Source organism: Haliotis rubra, unplaced genomic scaffold, assembly GCF_003918875.1.
Source record: "Haliotis rubra isolate DU_JTF1 unplaced genomic scaffold, ASM391887v1 Scf1237, whole genome shotgun sequence".
In the NCBI taxonomy this organism is placed as follows: Eukaryota; Metazoa; Mollusca; class Gastropoda; order Lepetellida; family Haliotidae; genus Haliotis; species Haliotis rubra.
This window is the reverse complement of record NW_025765156.1, coordinates 149,981-166,058: the sequence shown is the minus strand read 5'-3', so window position 1 is coordinate 166,058 and position 16,078 is coordinate 149,981. Positions and strand designations below refer to the sequence as shown.

Genomic DNA, 16,078 nt, shown 5'->3' with positions numbered 1-16,078 from the left:
CAGAATCAACATTCTAACTCTGTCTACAGAATCCACATTCTAACTCTGTCTACAGAATCAAACATTTTGACGTCTACAAAAGCTACATACAACTTTCGCTTGCTCAAAGATAAATATCTCTCAATGATAGAATACAAGGTAAATATATGATCAAACATTAAACGTTGAGTAGTCCTTTCTAAATCCTGCTTGAGATTCCAGTATTAAATCTCTCATATTTCACCATTGTGTAACCTACTGTTAATAATAGATGTAAAGTTTCTACCAAGAATGCTAATCAGCGCTATACCCCTATTGTCAGGATTTAGTGCATTTCCATTTTCATATAATGGGATGATGATAGACTGCGCCCAGACGGAAGGACAACAACCTTTATCAATACTCGACTGAACATTCTGTATGTACCTTATGTGTAACTACATGTAATTTTACACGTTCTTGTTTGTGATGCTATTGTTGTTGTTTCTGCTGTTGTTGTTGTTGTTGTTGATATCAATGTGTTTCGAAAATGCGTTGACAAGCATAAGTATATATAAATCCCTCCCGACTATTACGCGTAAATGGCACTACATTACCAAAACTGCGACGCCAAAAACGATTTACTAGTAAACGTAACATGAAACAAATACACATGTAAAATAAATATATTTTATTCAAATACTTGTTCGTATTCCAAATGATGTACATAGAAAACTTACGTTCTATTACAAGATACATTTTGCTTAAGCATTTCAACAGTGAAAGTGTTTTGAAGAAGGAAAACCTGTTGTCAACAAATATAAGTCAGACATATTCATCAAACCAACAAACAAATGGTTATGTAAACACCGAAAAGCTCTGAACACCGGAATGATAATTCTTCCTTGTTTTGAGGTACATATATTAATCAAAGGATAGGACCCACAGCCAGTTACACGAGATGTCTGGAGTCCCTTACACGCTCTGGAAGGTGAGGCCACCCATGTTTCCAGTACCCGCGTTGTTCAGACCGTTGTTCATGCCCTGCCCGCCAGCAGGAAGTCCTTGGCCCATGCCCTGCCCGCCAGCAGGGAGTCCCTGGTTCATGCCCTGGGGCATAGGTCCGCCGAAGCCGCCGCCATTAAAACCACCGCCCATACCAGGGTTCATTCCACCGCCTAGGCCTCCATTGAAGCCACCTCCCATTCCGCCAGGCATCCCTTGTCCGAAACCGCCGCCATTGCCGTTGTTGCCACCTGGGTTCTGCATGCCGAGAAGTCCCTGGCCGAAGAGCTGGTTCTGGTTGGTGAATGGGGTGGTTGCAGGCTGACTGTCGAAGCCGATCTTGCAGCACAGAGGGATGGCGTCCATGCAGGTGGACCCAGAGATCTGGTGAGAGGGACACAGAGCCAGACCACGACCGGTCAGCTCCTCGAAGGACAGGTTCTCCACGGTCTCGGAGGAGGTGGCGGTCTGTCCCTGGTAGATGGTGACGGGGGTGCCCACGATGCCGCGGGGAGTACGGGACTGGCTCCACCAGGAACGGTCGGTCAGGATGTCGCCGAGAGCACGGCTGGAACACACCTCTTCAGTGCGGGAGAATTCAGTGACGACCAACTGGAACTGACCCTGGAGAGTTGCCGCTTGGTTGGAGGAGATGCGAGCTGTAAGACGAAGGGCGTTGCCAAATCGGTTTCCAAACCACGGGTTGTTGTTGTTGTTGTTGTTGTTGCTTCTGCTGAAGGTGACTCTCATCTCGTCCCCATTCGAGTTCTTGGCGATGCAGGTCTTATACTGATTGGGTTCTTGCTGGAACATGCCGCCCATTCCTAAACCAGCTGGTTGTGCCTGTCCCCATCCTCCTCCTTGTCCCATGCCCAAAGCACCGATGCCCCATCCCCCAAACCGACTTTGGGTTTGACCTTGACCTTGACCTTGACCTTGACCCATGCCCGACCACTGGGCGAACGCCTGGTGAGAGGCCAACCCCAACACCGCACACAGGACGACGACTATTTGATGCACCATGTCTGTTCTGGGCTGGCTGACCAAGTGAATGTGACTGGACATTGGACAGACCCAGGTTATATCCACATTTGACGGGGTGTGGAGGCTTGCCCCGGGGCCCCTGGCCTAACGACTTCCTCCATACACGCCAAAACATTAACGTTCATTTCGGATACCGTTAGATTAATTACTGGCCGTTATCCAACTTTAGATGATAATTGATCATATTTCACCGAATGACATTACCGCATAACACGTCAATGTGTAATTAGCTCGTCTCTTTAACCGTTAGTGATCAAGGACCGCTGTAATTAGTTGTGGCAATATCAACTTATTGCCATTTTATGTATTGAGAGTTTTCGGAATTTAAAAAATTCATGCGAAAGAACATTACTTAAATTTTAAGACAGAAAACGTTTTTATGGGTTTTCTCCTCTAGTACTACACATTTCAGGTGTATAAAATATTCAAAATAAAACTTTTTACCGCCTGACAAAGTGCACTGGATTGCTCATTGTGGTTAGAGTGGTAGTGTATATGTGTGTACTTGCACATGCATATGGAAAGCCTTGAAAACAATAAAGTATCTTTAACAAACACATTCTAGTGAAAGTGGTCTCTCTTCGGAATGAAAAACGATATAACGAAGAAAACGACCTCGTTAAACTCCGGATGTGAGAGATGTGCGTGTAAAATCCTGTATAATGTGGATGTGTTTCATCGTTGATACAAGCGGTCGTAAACAGCTTCGTCAATATCCGTGCATCATCGTAGTTTTCCGTCATAAAAGTGTTGGCAAACAGTGTATGTTATAATTGATATGATACAATTTTGGATATTCGTAAATGCTACAATACCAGTTGCTATATCAGTTGTGTGAAAAGATTTTCAAATTAATGATCTTCCGCCGTGCCATGTGATCGAGGAGCATGCTTGAACACAAAATGGCGTCACAGACAACAGACGGGAAAGCCGGCAGGTATGGAATAGAAAAACGCTCGCCTACGTTTGAATTGCTGCATGTTTGTAGTATTTGGTTGACGTCTGTTTGCACGGATGATGATATTTTTTATTGACTTTCACACGATCTTTTTAAATGCGACACATGCACGAAAGCATTACGAGATACACCCCAAGAACTTTCTCGAACCAAAAGTTCAAGCATTCAAAACATTTTACGTTTGGTTCCGTAATAGAGTAACTGACAGCTTTTGCTAACTCGTATGCTCATGTTTAATGGTCACATTGTGTAATCTCTTATAAAGCAGTAAAACAACCCAGAGTACCGTGTAACTATCACATGTAGGGCAGACAATCATGTTCACGTTCAAAGCTTTGAATTTAGGTACGGACTTTCTTCAATGTTAACTTGTTTGTATTAAACTGGTGGTAGACTGTTTACTTCTGCAAATTGATTTCAGCCCTGATGTTCAGTTCAGAGGTAAATTCAAATAAAGTTTTCACGCGGCGTGAAGAAATGGTTATTACCAAACCATTGTTACCTTCTCTAAATGATTATCTCCCTTTGTTTTTAGTGCGTGAGCATATTTATCCGAAACAATGCACCAAGAAGAAAAAGTGACTGTTTTTAGATTATTTCTGATCAGTATATACATATAAGCGTAACATGGCTTCAGAGATATGTGTGATATATGTCTTAACTTGTGTGAATATTATGATAATGTTGAACTTTAAAATGTCATTGTCTTCATTTACTATAGAAGATTTTTGCGTTTCACACTCACCTAAAAAAATAGACAAAGTATGCATAGCTTTCACTTTGGATGTTGATAGCCTTCTTTAGGTACCCCGGTACTCAACATTTTTTAAATTTTACTCTATTCTCCGTCAAGGTAACTTTTCATATTTCATTGTGCTGCCCAAAGTGAGTCCAATGGTACGCATGATTTCGTACAGTGAGGCATGTATAAGATACTGTAAGCAAAATGTGCATTAATCACTTGTTTAGAGAAAATAGATTTGTGCCCACATTCAGTCAGAAGAGGCAGGGTTTTACACAGACTTTTAAAGATGGGAGTCATGGTGACTCACAATATTTATTTTGGGGAGTCTTTTTCAGTAATTGGGAGTGATGAAGGGGTCCTGTCAGTACAGGTACTACAAAATGTAGGAAGAGGGGTTGGGAGGTGACGTTTTGTTTTACTGCAAGTCCAGGGTTCAGTTTGTTTGTAGGAGAGTGAATAAAGTCACTGGTGTCTCTTAAGGTTGTGTTGTTTTTGTTTTTAAAAAAAATACACTTTGATCATATTTTGATGTAAAAGTGTTTGCTGTAATTTGCATCAGAAATTGTAATCAGAAATTTGACAGATGTTCACATGACAGGTGCCTTTAAAAAAACATACACAGCTTAAGTTTATCTTTAGAGATTGAGAGACGCGTGAAGATCCGGGGTAGAATAGGTCTTCAGCAATCCATGCTTGCCAGAAAAGGCCACTATGCTTGCCACAAAAGGCGACTATGCTTGTCGTAAGAGGCGACTGATGGGATTGTGTGGTCAGGCTCGATGACTTGGTTGACACATGTCATCGGTTCCCAATTGCGCAGATTGATGTTCATGCTGTTGATCACTGGATTGTCTGGTCCAGACTCGATTATTTACAGACCCGCCATATAGCTGGAATATTGCTGAGTGCGGCATAAAACTAAACTCACTCACTTACTTTAGAGATCGAGGGGTATGGAACAGATTTAGTAAAAACATTGATGAAAACTCAAATATTTGGCATTATCCTCTTCTGCTTAGTCCTAGAAAGGCCTGATTGGAAACAATTTTGTTTTGAAGATGTGTGACCTGCTTACAAAGTAAAAAAAATTAAAATAATGTCCTCACCGTTCCCATTTACCCAGTTAGCAGTTGGTGCCAAAACATTTTGAGTCTGCTAGTCATGCTAGTATTAGCCTGTTCCAATAGATGGTCTTCTATTATAGTACACCCGTGAAGGTCCGGTTTAAAATTGGTCTTCATTAACCCATGCTTGTCATAAGATGCGACTAACGGATTCGGGTGGTCAGCCTCGCTGACTTGGTTGACCCATGTCATGGTTTTCATGCCCATCATGTTGATCACTGGCTTGTCTGGTCCAGACATGATTATCAATTGACCGCGGTCTTATTTACATTTACAGCTGGAACATTGCTGAGTGCGGTGTTAAACAACAAACAAACAAAATCTATTTACTGGACTGTTGTTTTTTTACAGATTATTGTCAGGCCTTATGATTGTTAAACAATCCTTTATGAGTGCTGCTAAGGTAATCATTGCTTATAAAAACTGTTTATAGCTATTATTATCATCTAATCGTCTTGATTTGTTTGTTATTTGTTTCAGCACCTTACCCCATCCTGCGGTAGTATGGGCACAAAGAAAAGACAAGTTGTGGGTTACAGTGAGACTAGATAATTGTGGAAAACCAGACATCCAGCTTAAAGAAAATAGTTTGTATTTCAAGTAAGTTTGAAATTGCAGTTGCTTGTTCAATATATTCGTACTTTCCCAGTTTTTTGTAAGAAATATTTCCTTAAGTAACAGTGTTCTGATATATTTTTTAATCCTGTCCTACTGACCAGCGTTAAATATAAGTACAGTTTGTGGCTGTTTATGACCTTTCACTTAATATATTTGGCAACATAAAATTCTTTGAATGTAAAGAAACTTGAATTTACATATTGTTTAGAGATTTCACTTTTTAGTCAAAAATGGTGATAAAGGCCGGCTAACCTGAATATACATTTAGGATTGTTTTTGTTATTTTTGCTGAAATGTGTATAAACTGATTGTTGTTACGAGCGTACTATGGTTACAAGTTATGTTATTTTCAGGGGTGCTGGTGGGCCTGATAAGATTGTGCATGAAGCGACACTGGAGTTTTATGAAGATATCATTCCAGAGGTGAGCATATAATCCTTGTCCCTGGTTTCACATGGCACCTGTGAAGATCCGGGGCAGAATTGATCTTCAGTAACCCATGCTTGTTTTAAGAGGCGAATAACAGGATTGGGTGGTCTGGCTCGCTGACTTGGATGATACGTCATTGTATCCCAATTACGTAGGTCGATGCTGTTGATGACTGGATTGTCTGGTCCTGACTAGATTATTTATTGGTATATTGTTAAGTGCGGTGTAAAACAACAGACCAAACCAAATGTAACATTTATTGATGTTGGAAGTCAGTTTGTGATAGTGATTGTTTTTCTGCACTTTGTTGATGTTTTACTGCCTGCTGTCCCCCAGGAATCAAAGTACACAATAGGAGGCAGGGAAATCATCTTTATGTTGAGAAAGAAGGAAGTGGAAAAAGGATTTTGGCCAAGGTTACTCAGAGAAAACAAAAAGGTAAGATCATTGTAGGCCACGAATAGGAATCTTTGTACATTTTCATCAGTCTTACGACCCGTGAAGGTCCGGATTAGAATGAGCCTTCAGTAACCCATGCTTGTCGTAAGAGGCGACTAACGGGATCGGGTGGTCAGGCTCGCTGACTTGGTTGACACGTCATCGGTTCCCAATTGCGCAGATCGATGCTCATGCTGTTGATCACTGGATTGTCTGGTCCAGACTCGATTATTTACAGACCGCCGACATATAGCTGGAATATTGCTGAGTGCGGCGCAAAACTAAACTCACTCACTCATCAGTCTTACCTGTCATAGATGTCATGAATGTACAACTGCAGGAATGTTAAACCCTATGTCACCTCATCTCGTTAAGATGTGAATAGGGCCCCTAAGTAGGTCACGGCTCTTAGAGAAACCTTAGTATGTAATTTGACAAGCAACATTTCGTACCTTTTCGATTGGCCTTAGTTGACAGTAAGGAACCAAGAATGCTTGCAGGAATAACCAATTTCCGATCTAACCGTGCCCAAATTAGCCAACAGCTGTGTCTCGCATATCGCAAGTTGGCGAGGGTAAAAGGAGCCAGGGAACCATCTTAGTACCAGAAGTAGAACCTCGCAAGACTTAGGTCATATTGCGATATGATCCTTGGGATAATAATACCATGGCTAAGAAGCCACTTTGAAGATTCATTTTACTTGTAACTGCCTCCTTGGTGTATTGGTTGGAGAGTTCGCCCCGAGAGCGGAAGGTTTTAGGTTCAATCCCTGGTCGTGTCATACCAAAAGATGTTAAAATATGGTACTTGTTGGTCCCTGCCTGGCTCTCGGCATTAATGGGTACAACAAGGACTGGTCAGCTCGAAGTCAGTATAATGTGTCTGAGTGGGGTATTCATGCTTAACTGTGGCATTGTATCTCAGTGAGCTAGCACTGTAAACCAGCACTTGTACAAGTAGCCACACTTACACATGCATGCACATCTTCGTATATATGAGCGAAATATTCTTAAGTAAGATGTTATTGTTAAACCCCATTTCACCATCATTTACTTGTATGTTCTAATATTGCTAATGCTAAAATGTGTATTTAAATAATTGTTTTCATGTGTGAGGTTGCGTTTATTATGGACTTGTGCATACGCATAAAATCGGTAACGTCGCTATGAGGCTGGAATATAACTGGTTCGATGTTAGTTTAACTCACGGCTCGTATAATGTAATTCTAACTTTTGGTCTAATACATTCTTTATGACTGTACAATGAAACTACTATTGTTTCAGGTTCATTTCTTGAAGACAGATTTTGACAAGTGGCGGGACGAGGATGATTCAGATGCTGATGACAATGAGGATATGAACTTAGAACAGGTATAAAATGACAGTATCTGTTGTTGAACTGTTACTAACTATTAGTCTAGGCTTTGTGAGTGGTCATAAATGTATGAATGAAATATCTGAAATTAGTAATTTGTCAATGATGAATTTGCAATTAAGTATTTGTTATGAATGACTAAGTTGTGTTTGTCAGTCATGAAATAAGTTTGGATGGCATTGACCATCTGTCTCTTTAGCTCCAAGTTCAATATGTTTGCACTTCAATATTTTAATATGTTCAGTGTGATGAGGGATTTTGGTTTTGGTGCTGAGCATATTTCTGAAAAATAAAGCTTCAATTGTAAAGTTGATGTTTTTAATTCTGCCCATCGACGATCTTAAATTTTAAGCTAGCCCTACAAATGGATCCAGGGTATTTTTCATAATAAAATGGAAATATTAAACACTGAAAATTGATATCATGGACAGTCATTTTTAAGAAGTGTAGAGGAAGAGTGCATTGTTGTTTAACGATGCACTCAGCAATATTACGACCCGTGAAGATCCAGGGTAGAATAGGTCTTCAGCAACCCATGCTTGCCCTAAAAGGTGACTATGCTTGTCGTAAGAGGCGACTAACGGTATCGGGTGGTCAGGCTCGCTGACTTGGTTGACCACATGTCATCGGTTCCCAAATGCGCAGATCGATACTCATGCTGTTGATCACTGGATTGTCTGGTCCAGACTCGATTATTTACAGACCGCCGCCATATAGCTGGAATATTGCTGAGTGCGGCGTAAAACTAAACTCACTCACTCAATCAGCAATATTCCAGCTATATGGTGGCAGTCTGTAAGTAATAGAGTCTGGACCGGACAATCCAGTGATCAACAACATGAGCATCCATCTGTGCATTAGGGATGTTATGACATGTGTCAACCAAGTCAAGATCAATTCTAACCTGGGTCTTCATGAGTTGCTGTATCATGTGATGGAAATGTATGTCTGTAAATACTGACTTGTTGTTTTCAGATGATGAATTCCATGGGTGGACTGGGTGGAGCAGGTGGCTTGGCGCCAGAGGTGAGTGTAGATATAACAAGGATAGAAATGCAATATTTCTGAAGGGTGCCCTTGGGCACCAGACAGGTAATTTAGGTGTGCCTTTGTGCCAAAAATGGCCACGCCCATGTTAAGTGTCACCGATAAAGTTTGATGGCATACAAAAATAGGTTTTTAATCATTTGATTGGTCAAACTTTTAATTAAATGAATCATGGTGTGTATGAATTGTTAATTTCAGGCGTGCTGCCAAGGCACTTGAAAATATTTCACCTGTACCATTTCAATATTTACAGTGCCATGCAACTTAAGCGGTGTTTCGATCCTGTACAGTCAATATGACCATTTCACTTCTCACTGAAGTTAGTGTAGATTTGCTCACCTCTCAGACTTTGGGTGTCAAATTGAGGAAAATATCACAATGTTCTCTGAAATTGTGGTAGAACTAAACTAACAAGGGTTTAGACGCAGGTGTCCCAGATTAGAACCAGGAAACCAGAAACACTTGGGTATTTTCATGTCGTCTCTTTTGTTTGAAGAACACTAGCTTTATTATTGATAGCCAGCGTGGTTTGAAGCACACTAGCTTTATTATTGATAGCCAGCGTGTAGTCATAATCTTGTACAACCAGCGTGTAGTCATAATCGTGTACAACCAGCGTGTAGTCATAATCTTGTACAACCAGCGTGTAGTCATAATCTTGTACAACCAGCGTGTAGTCATAATCGTGTACAACCAGCGTGTAGTCATAATCTTGTACAACCAGCGTGTAGTCATAATCTTGTACAACCAGCGTAGTCATAATCATAATCAGCGATTGTACAAATCCAGCGTGTAGTCATAATCTTGTACAACCAGCGTGTAGTCATAATCTTGTACAACCAGCGTGTAGTCATAATCTTGTACAACCAGCGTGTAGTCATAATCTTGTACAACCAGCGTGTAGTCATAATCTTGTACAACCAGCGTGTAGTCATAATCGCGTGTAGTCATAATCCAACCAGCGTGTAGTCATAATCTTGTACAACCAGCGTGTAGTCATAATCGTGTACAACCAGCGTGTAGTCATAATGTTGTACAACCAGCGTGTAGTCAATATTGTGTACAACCCGAGTGAAGTCATAACTGTACAACCAACGTGATGTTATAATCTTGTACAATCAGCGTGTAGTCATAACCATGAACAACCAGAGTGAAGTCATATCTTATAACCAGATTTAGTCGTGGTGTTCTATAGTATAGTTTTTTATCCACTTTTCTCATGACTTTATTTTGTTTACAGGATGAACCTGATGAAGATAGTGATGATGAAGGTGAGCATGTTTATCTTGCATAAAACACATGGTCCTGAAACCTCTGTACCCAACAGGATGTGAAATCTGACGTTTTATGATCGATCGCTGAAAAAGTTGTTTGAGAAACCATCATGTAATATTGTGCTATTTTCACGCTTCACACTGAGGGGGTGACAAACGGCTGGTGGAACATCACCAGCACACCTATGGCTGCAACTCAGCACAGCCAGGTGAGATGACCCCAGCTAGTCAGGTGCTGTTCCATCAGCCATTTGTCACCCCTAGGTTTGAAGCGTGAAATTATTTAGCCAGTTCTCATTTGGACCCAAATGGACTGTACAACTTTGTTACAGTCCATGCAAAAGAATTATGAGCCTGATAGCTTAAACATGGCTCTTAACTCTTAAATTTTACTAGATTTTACTATGTATGAAAACAGTTGAGTTTATATTATGAACTACTGTTTGGTGAGCCTGAGGCAAGGTCAAATCTTACTAGATTTTGGCTGATTTTTTTCAAACCAGTTACCAGTCCAAATTGCAATCAGGATGATGATGATTTGAAGATTTAAGGTGCACTTTCTGACATAATCCATATATCGCACATAGGATCAGGACTACCATCATTGTGTTTGTATTTGTCCTTCACCCAGCATTGTCTTCTAAGGCTAGTGAACTGAGATCAATTACAAAGGCTGGCTGCTTACTTTGCTTGTTTAGACCGAGCATGGTATTGAGAAATTGGACATGGATTGTGCATGTTAGGCATTTTGTTATGGGTGAGTGTACATGTATTTACGACAAGCAGCTCACAAGTCAGAACAGTCACTGGGCTTATTTTGAGTCAGCTTGGTGTCACTCTAGTGGTTTCATTCAACCAAATGTGTGTGGATGTAGACTTGGTCTTGCCGCTATATGGCATAAACAATGCTGATGCCATGTAAAACTCAACTCATTCAACCAGCTGTGTGTCAACTAACACCAGACACTGTAACTGTGCTTGGACCAGACTGTATTAATGACAGTTGTGGTAGGGGCAGTTTGGTAGCCTAGTGGTTAAAGCGTTTGGTCCCATGCCGAAAACCCGGTTTCGATTCCCAACATGGGTACAATGTGTGAAGCCCATTTCTGGTGTCCCCACCATGATGTTGCTGGATTATTACTACAAGCGCGAAAACTAAACTCGCTCACGGTTGTGGTATAGCTGATACATTCTCACATCCATGTACCTGTGAGTGTTTTGCCATCTTTTAGCAATATTCCAGCAATATGAGGCACCAGAATTGGTCTCCCCACATGGAATGGAATAGGAACGTGGGTCTTCTGCTTAACTAGTAAATGCTTTGACTACTAGACTAAGCAACCACTACTCCCCAAACCAGTTTTAGCTGTGTAGACACTGAAGTACCCGTGAAGATCTGGGGTATAATTGGTTCTTCAGCAACCCGTGCTTAATGGACCGCCTCCGTGGTGTAGTGGTTAGAGTGTCCACCCGGAGAGCAGAGGTCGCGGGTTCAATCCCCAACCGTGTCATACCAAAAACTTTAAAATATGGTACTTGTTGGTCCCTGCCTGGCACTCGGCATTAATGGGTACAACAAGGACTGGTCGGTTCGGAGTCAGTATAAAGTGTCTGAGTGGAGTATTCATGCTTCACTGCGGCATGGTATCTCAGTGGGCTAGCACTATAAAACCAGGTTCAGTCTGGGATAGTACAAGCAGCCGCACATACACATACACACGCATGCACGTCGTCATATGAGCGAAATATTCTCAAGCACGACGTTAAACCCAATTTCACCTCACCTCACCCATGCTTAATGTAAGAGGCGATTAACGAGATCAGGTGGTCACTCTCGCTGACTTGGTTGACTCGTGTCAACGTATCCCAACAACTCGATGTTTGTGGAGTTGATCACTGGATTGTCTGGTCAAGACTTGATTATTTACAGACTGCTGCCATATAGCTGGAATATTGCTGAGTGTGGTGTTAAGCAACAAACTATTGTGAAGACATCATTAGGTAACACCTTAGCACAACAAAGTCAATTGTTTCATCTTTTTATCCCCCCGGCATGTATTATGGGGGGATATACAGGGTTCGACACTCATGCTGCCCGTGCATATAGTCGACGCCTCAAATTAAAATCGTCCGTCCGTCCGTCCGGTAATCATTTTGCTTCCAGAGCATAACTCAAAAACTGTTCAATATTTTTCAACAAAACTTGGTAGATGTATCAAACAGAACCTTAAGTGGTGCCTTTTGCTATTTACAGATTTTTGGCATTTTTATTTTGCCCGGCTTCCATGGAAAAGATTCGGACTTAGTCTCAAAAAGGAGGGGTGGGCTTCGTTTCTGGAGCACAACTCGAAAACTTCTTAATATCTTTCAGCAAAACTTGGCAGATATGTGAGGCAGATCCCAAAGTGGTGCCTTTTGCTATTTGGCATATTTATATTTCCCCGGTTTCCATGGGTTAGGGCCTAGTCCCAAAAGGGAGGGGTGGGCTTCATTTCTGGTGCACAACTCAAAAGCGTTCAGTATCTTTCAACAGAACTTGGCAGATATATTAGGCAAATTTTGAAATGGTGCCTTTTGCTATTTACATATTTTTGGCATTTATATTTCTCATTATTTCCATGGAAACGATTTGGACTTAGTTTTAAAAAAAGTCAAGCTGGACTGTCAGATGATTTGTTCTTTCAAATATGTGGGGGTCGGGGGGATATGTCATCTTTTGGTGACTCTTGTATTATCAGAGCCTTTGATTGTGACATGTCCTCCTTTTTGTTTCAGATTTACCTGACTTGCAATGATAATACCACTGGGTTGGAGGCGGAAAGACCTGTAAATCATGCCAAGCTATGTACGAGTGTTGGTTGATGGCCCACAATTGCATATTCCCTCTATTTCAGGCTCTCATCTCATCACCACAAACTGACGGCATTAAACCGCTAGACCTTGGATAGCTTTAAAACAGTAGAAATGTTGTTTTATTATTAATCCATGTTGTTTTCCAACACATGAAAAACAGCTGATGATTTCAATGCTTAAAAGAAACAGTAATTCATGTTTACAGGACCAGATGTAAATTTTAGAATGTACTGCAAATATAAATTCCTAGTCAATAGTAAATTTGTCTAAAATTTCCCATTTTTTAGGTATGCAAGGTTTCATTGTAGTCAACATATCTCTAAAACTGCGCATTATATACTTGAGAAAATGTCAAGTGCCATGCTTCATTTTTGTGAGGATTGATTGATGTCGTGATGAGGCCTGAATTTCGAGGAAAGTATTATCATGTTGAATGACATTAAGAGTTCATTGTGACTAACCAACATCCTGCGAATGCGGCTCACGGGGTCCATCGATCAAGAGACACTGTATAAAAGTCTGAACTTTCCATAACCACAGGATGTATTTGGAGAAGTTCTGTGTCTTCAGCAGCATCCAGAGTTTTCTATGATATTTCAGGCTCACTTGGTTTTCTTTCAGTACTTGCTATAGCAGTTTGTCTTTGCAACTCTTGTGAAAGCATGAAGTGTGAGCTGCTACTTCTGTTGTAATTTGCAGCTCTCAATGTTGCTTTTAAGTTTACTGGTACATCTGAAAAATCAATTTGTCTACTTTCTGTTCCTTATTTCATCTTTCAGCCTGATTAACAATTACTGTCATCATTTCTTGTATTTTATTGTATTTTTAAGATTCCAGTTGTTTCTAGAATGCTTTTCCTAACAGAAAGAATTATGATATAAAAAGTGATTGTGTGAACTTGGAAATTGCTTTTTATATTTTTTTATGTGAATGAGGAAGAGTGGTCTGTTCATTCAGGATCAATGTGGTTTCATTATACAAGGACTCCGTGAAGGCCTGGGTTAGAATTGGTCTTCAGTAACCCATGCTTGTCTTAAGAAGTGACTAACGGGATCGGGTGGTCAGGCTCGCTGACTTGGCTGACACAAGTCTTTGTATCCCAATTACGTAGATCAGTGCTCATACTGGTCATCAAATCTGGACCAGACAATCCAGTGATCATTTACAGACCGCCGCCATATATCAGTAACATTGCTGAGTGCGTCGTTAAACAACAAACCAACCAACCAGAAATTATACAAGACATCTGGCGAAAGCGGTATGTTTTCTATGACTGCCTAACTGGATTCAATTTTGTGTGGGAGCGAGTGAATTGCTATACGACGGTGACCAGTAACTGATCAAGTTTGGATCTGAAACCCAGTGACTGACAAACACAATCAACCAAGTCACGCAGTCATGACAACATGATCCCATTCGTGAAATCGTATGACCGTCATTGATTGCTGATTCCTTCCTGGTTCAGGATTTACTACTTTTCTTTTTGAGTTGCCACTGCCTGATGTAGGCCTTTAAAAGATATACTACTCACACTTTGCTAAGGATCACAACAATTCCTAACTTTACTTAAACATAGATTTGTAATGTGAAACTGTATCCATTTAAAACTGGATAATAATATGGTAACCCTTCTTTAGGCAAACAGCCACTTTATTCTAACCTTTTGCACTTGATACACGAGTAACCATAAAAATAGTGGCACCAATCAACCATTTTTTAAATCGTGGCAGTGTCATTTACACCTGTCAATAGCAGGTATGGGATCCATGCTTACAATAAGCTTAGATATATAAACCAAATTAGACCCCACATCATAGTGTTCTGTTGAAACAATGATTTGATCCTTAGCAAAGTGTGAATAGTACCTGAACCATAGTACTTCCTAATATATCTTTAGTCCTAGGCCAAAGGCTAGAAAAGTCCTATCTTTTAGGATCCCTCAGCAGCAGTAAAAGTGTAATTAGGATGATGCCTCACATCCTCCATAAATTCTTGTTATTGAACTAGCCACAGAATATATCAGGTTACTAAAAACAAACAAGGTTTACCCTTGGGTATATGAGATATGATCAGAAAATTGACAAGCACCAAACCTTGCATATGGAAAAAATAATAGCTATAATCTTTATGACTAGATAGAAATGACAGGCCAAAAACCGAATATTTTTGATTGCATTATGGCATACCCAACCAAAGGCAAAATACTGCGGTTCTACTAATGCTGCAGTATACCGTTTCACCTCTAGTTTACCCATTGTTGAAACGGTGTTCACAGACCAACTGCACGTGTAAAACTGCTTGGTCTAGTGGATGGTAAAAACATATGCAGTATGGATGATAAGGCCGGGTGTATCACGTATAAGACCGGGTTCAATTCCCCACAGACCGCCTCCGTGGTGTAGTGGTTAGAGCGTCTGCCCAGAGAGCGGAAGGTCGCGGGTTCAATCCCCGACCGCGTCATACAAAAGACGTTAAAAATATGGTACTTGTTGGTCCCTGCCTGGCGCTCGGCATTGATGGGTACAAGAAGGACTGGTCGGCTTGGAGTCAGTATAATGTGTCTGAGTGGGGTATCTCAGTTGGCTAGCACTATAAAACCAGCTTCAGTCTGGGCTGGTACAAGCAGCCGCACATACACATACACACGCATGCACGTCATCATATGAGCAAAACATTCTCAAGCACGACGTAAAACCCAATTTCACCTCACCTTAATTCCCCACATGGGTACAATGTGTGAAGCCCATTTCTGGTGTCCCCTGCCATGATATTGCTGGAATATTGCTATAAGCGTGGTAAAACCATACTCATACTCACTCGCACTTCTCTCCCCATTCTGTAACCTGCAAGAAGTCCCTGTTCGGCCTGTCCTGAGTTGGGCACGGATGCTCAATCATATTTAGTGTTCTGGGACCATATCCACAAAGCGTTTAAAGCATTAGGCCATTTGTAAGCCTATGACAAAGCTTTGCTTAAAATAAATAAGCAGCCAGGTCCCAAAAATGAAAAAGTTTGTTTTACCCCCTGTGGTTTGTAACAGGCACTAACGGGATCGGGTGGTCGGACTCACTGTCTTGGCCGACACTTCATCATAATTGTATTAATAACATTGGCCCAGCATACCTACAGGACTTGATAACACGGAAAGATCTCTCCGCTCCAGTGATAAACTCTTGCTAGTTGTCCACGTGTACAAACTCAAAACCTTTGG

The 16,078-nt window shown here is 41.0% G+C and overlaps 2 protein-coding genes and 1 long non-coding RNA gene across 3 annotated transcripts; 1 reads left to right on the top strand and 2 right to left on the bottom strand.

The window, feature by feature from the left end:
- Positions 1–933: 933 nt before the first annotated feature.
- Positions 934–1,986, bottom strand: LOC124266187 (uncharacterized transmembrane protein DDB_G0289901-like). The gene has a single exon (XM_046700988.1). It carries the CDS (start codon positions 1,984–1,986, stop codon positions 934–936), a length of 1,053 nt encoding a protein of 350 aa, XP_046556944.1.
- Positions 1,987–2,856: 870 nt separating this feature from the next.
- LOC124266182 (co-chaperone protein daf-41-like) lies at positions 2,857–13,772 on the top strand. Its single transcript, XM_046700986.1, has 8 exons — positions 2,857–2,944; positions 5,315–5,434; positions 5,806–5,875; positions 6,218–6,319; positions 7,603–7,689; positions 8,669–8,719; positions 9,981–10,011; positions 12,790–13,772. The coding sequence occupies exons 1-8, from the start codon at positions 2,895–2,897 to the stop codon at positions 12,807–12,809; spliced, it is 531 nt and encodes a 176-aa protein (XP_046556942.1). The 5' UTR covers positions 2,857–2,894; the 3' UTR covers positions 12,810–13,772.
- Positions 10,174–16,076, bottom strand: LOC124266183. The gene is made up of 3 exons (XR_006895656.1): positions 16,066–16,076; positions 14,401–14,404; positions 10,174–10,274 (listed from the first exon to the last, which is right to left on the bottom strand). It is a non-coding gene; the product is annotated as an uncharacterized LOC124266183 (long non-coding RNA).
- Between the last annotated feature and the right edge of the window lie 2 nt (positions 16,077–16,078).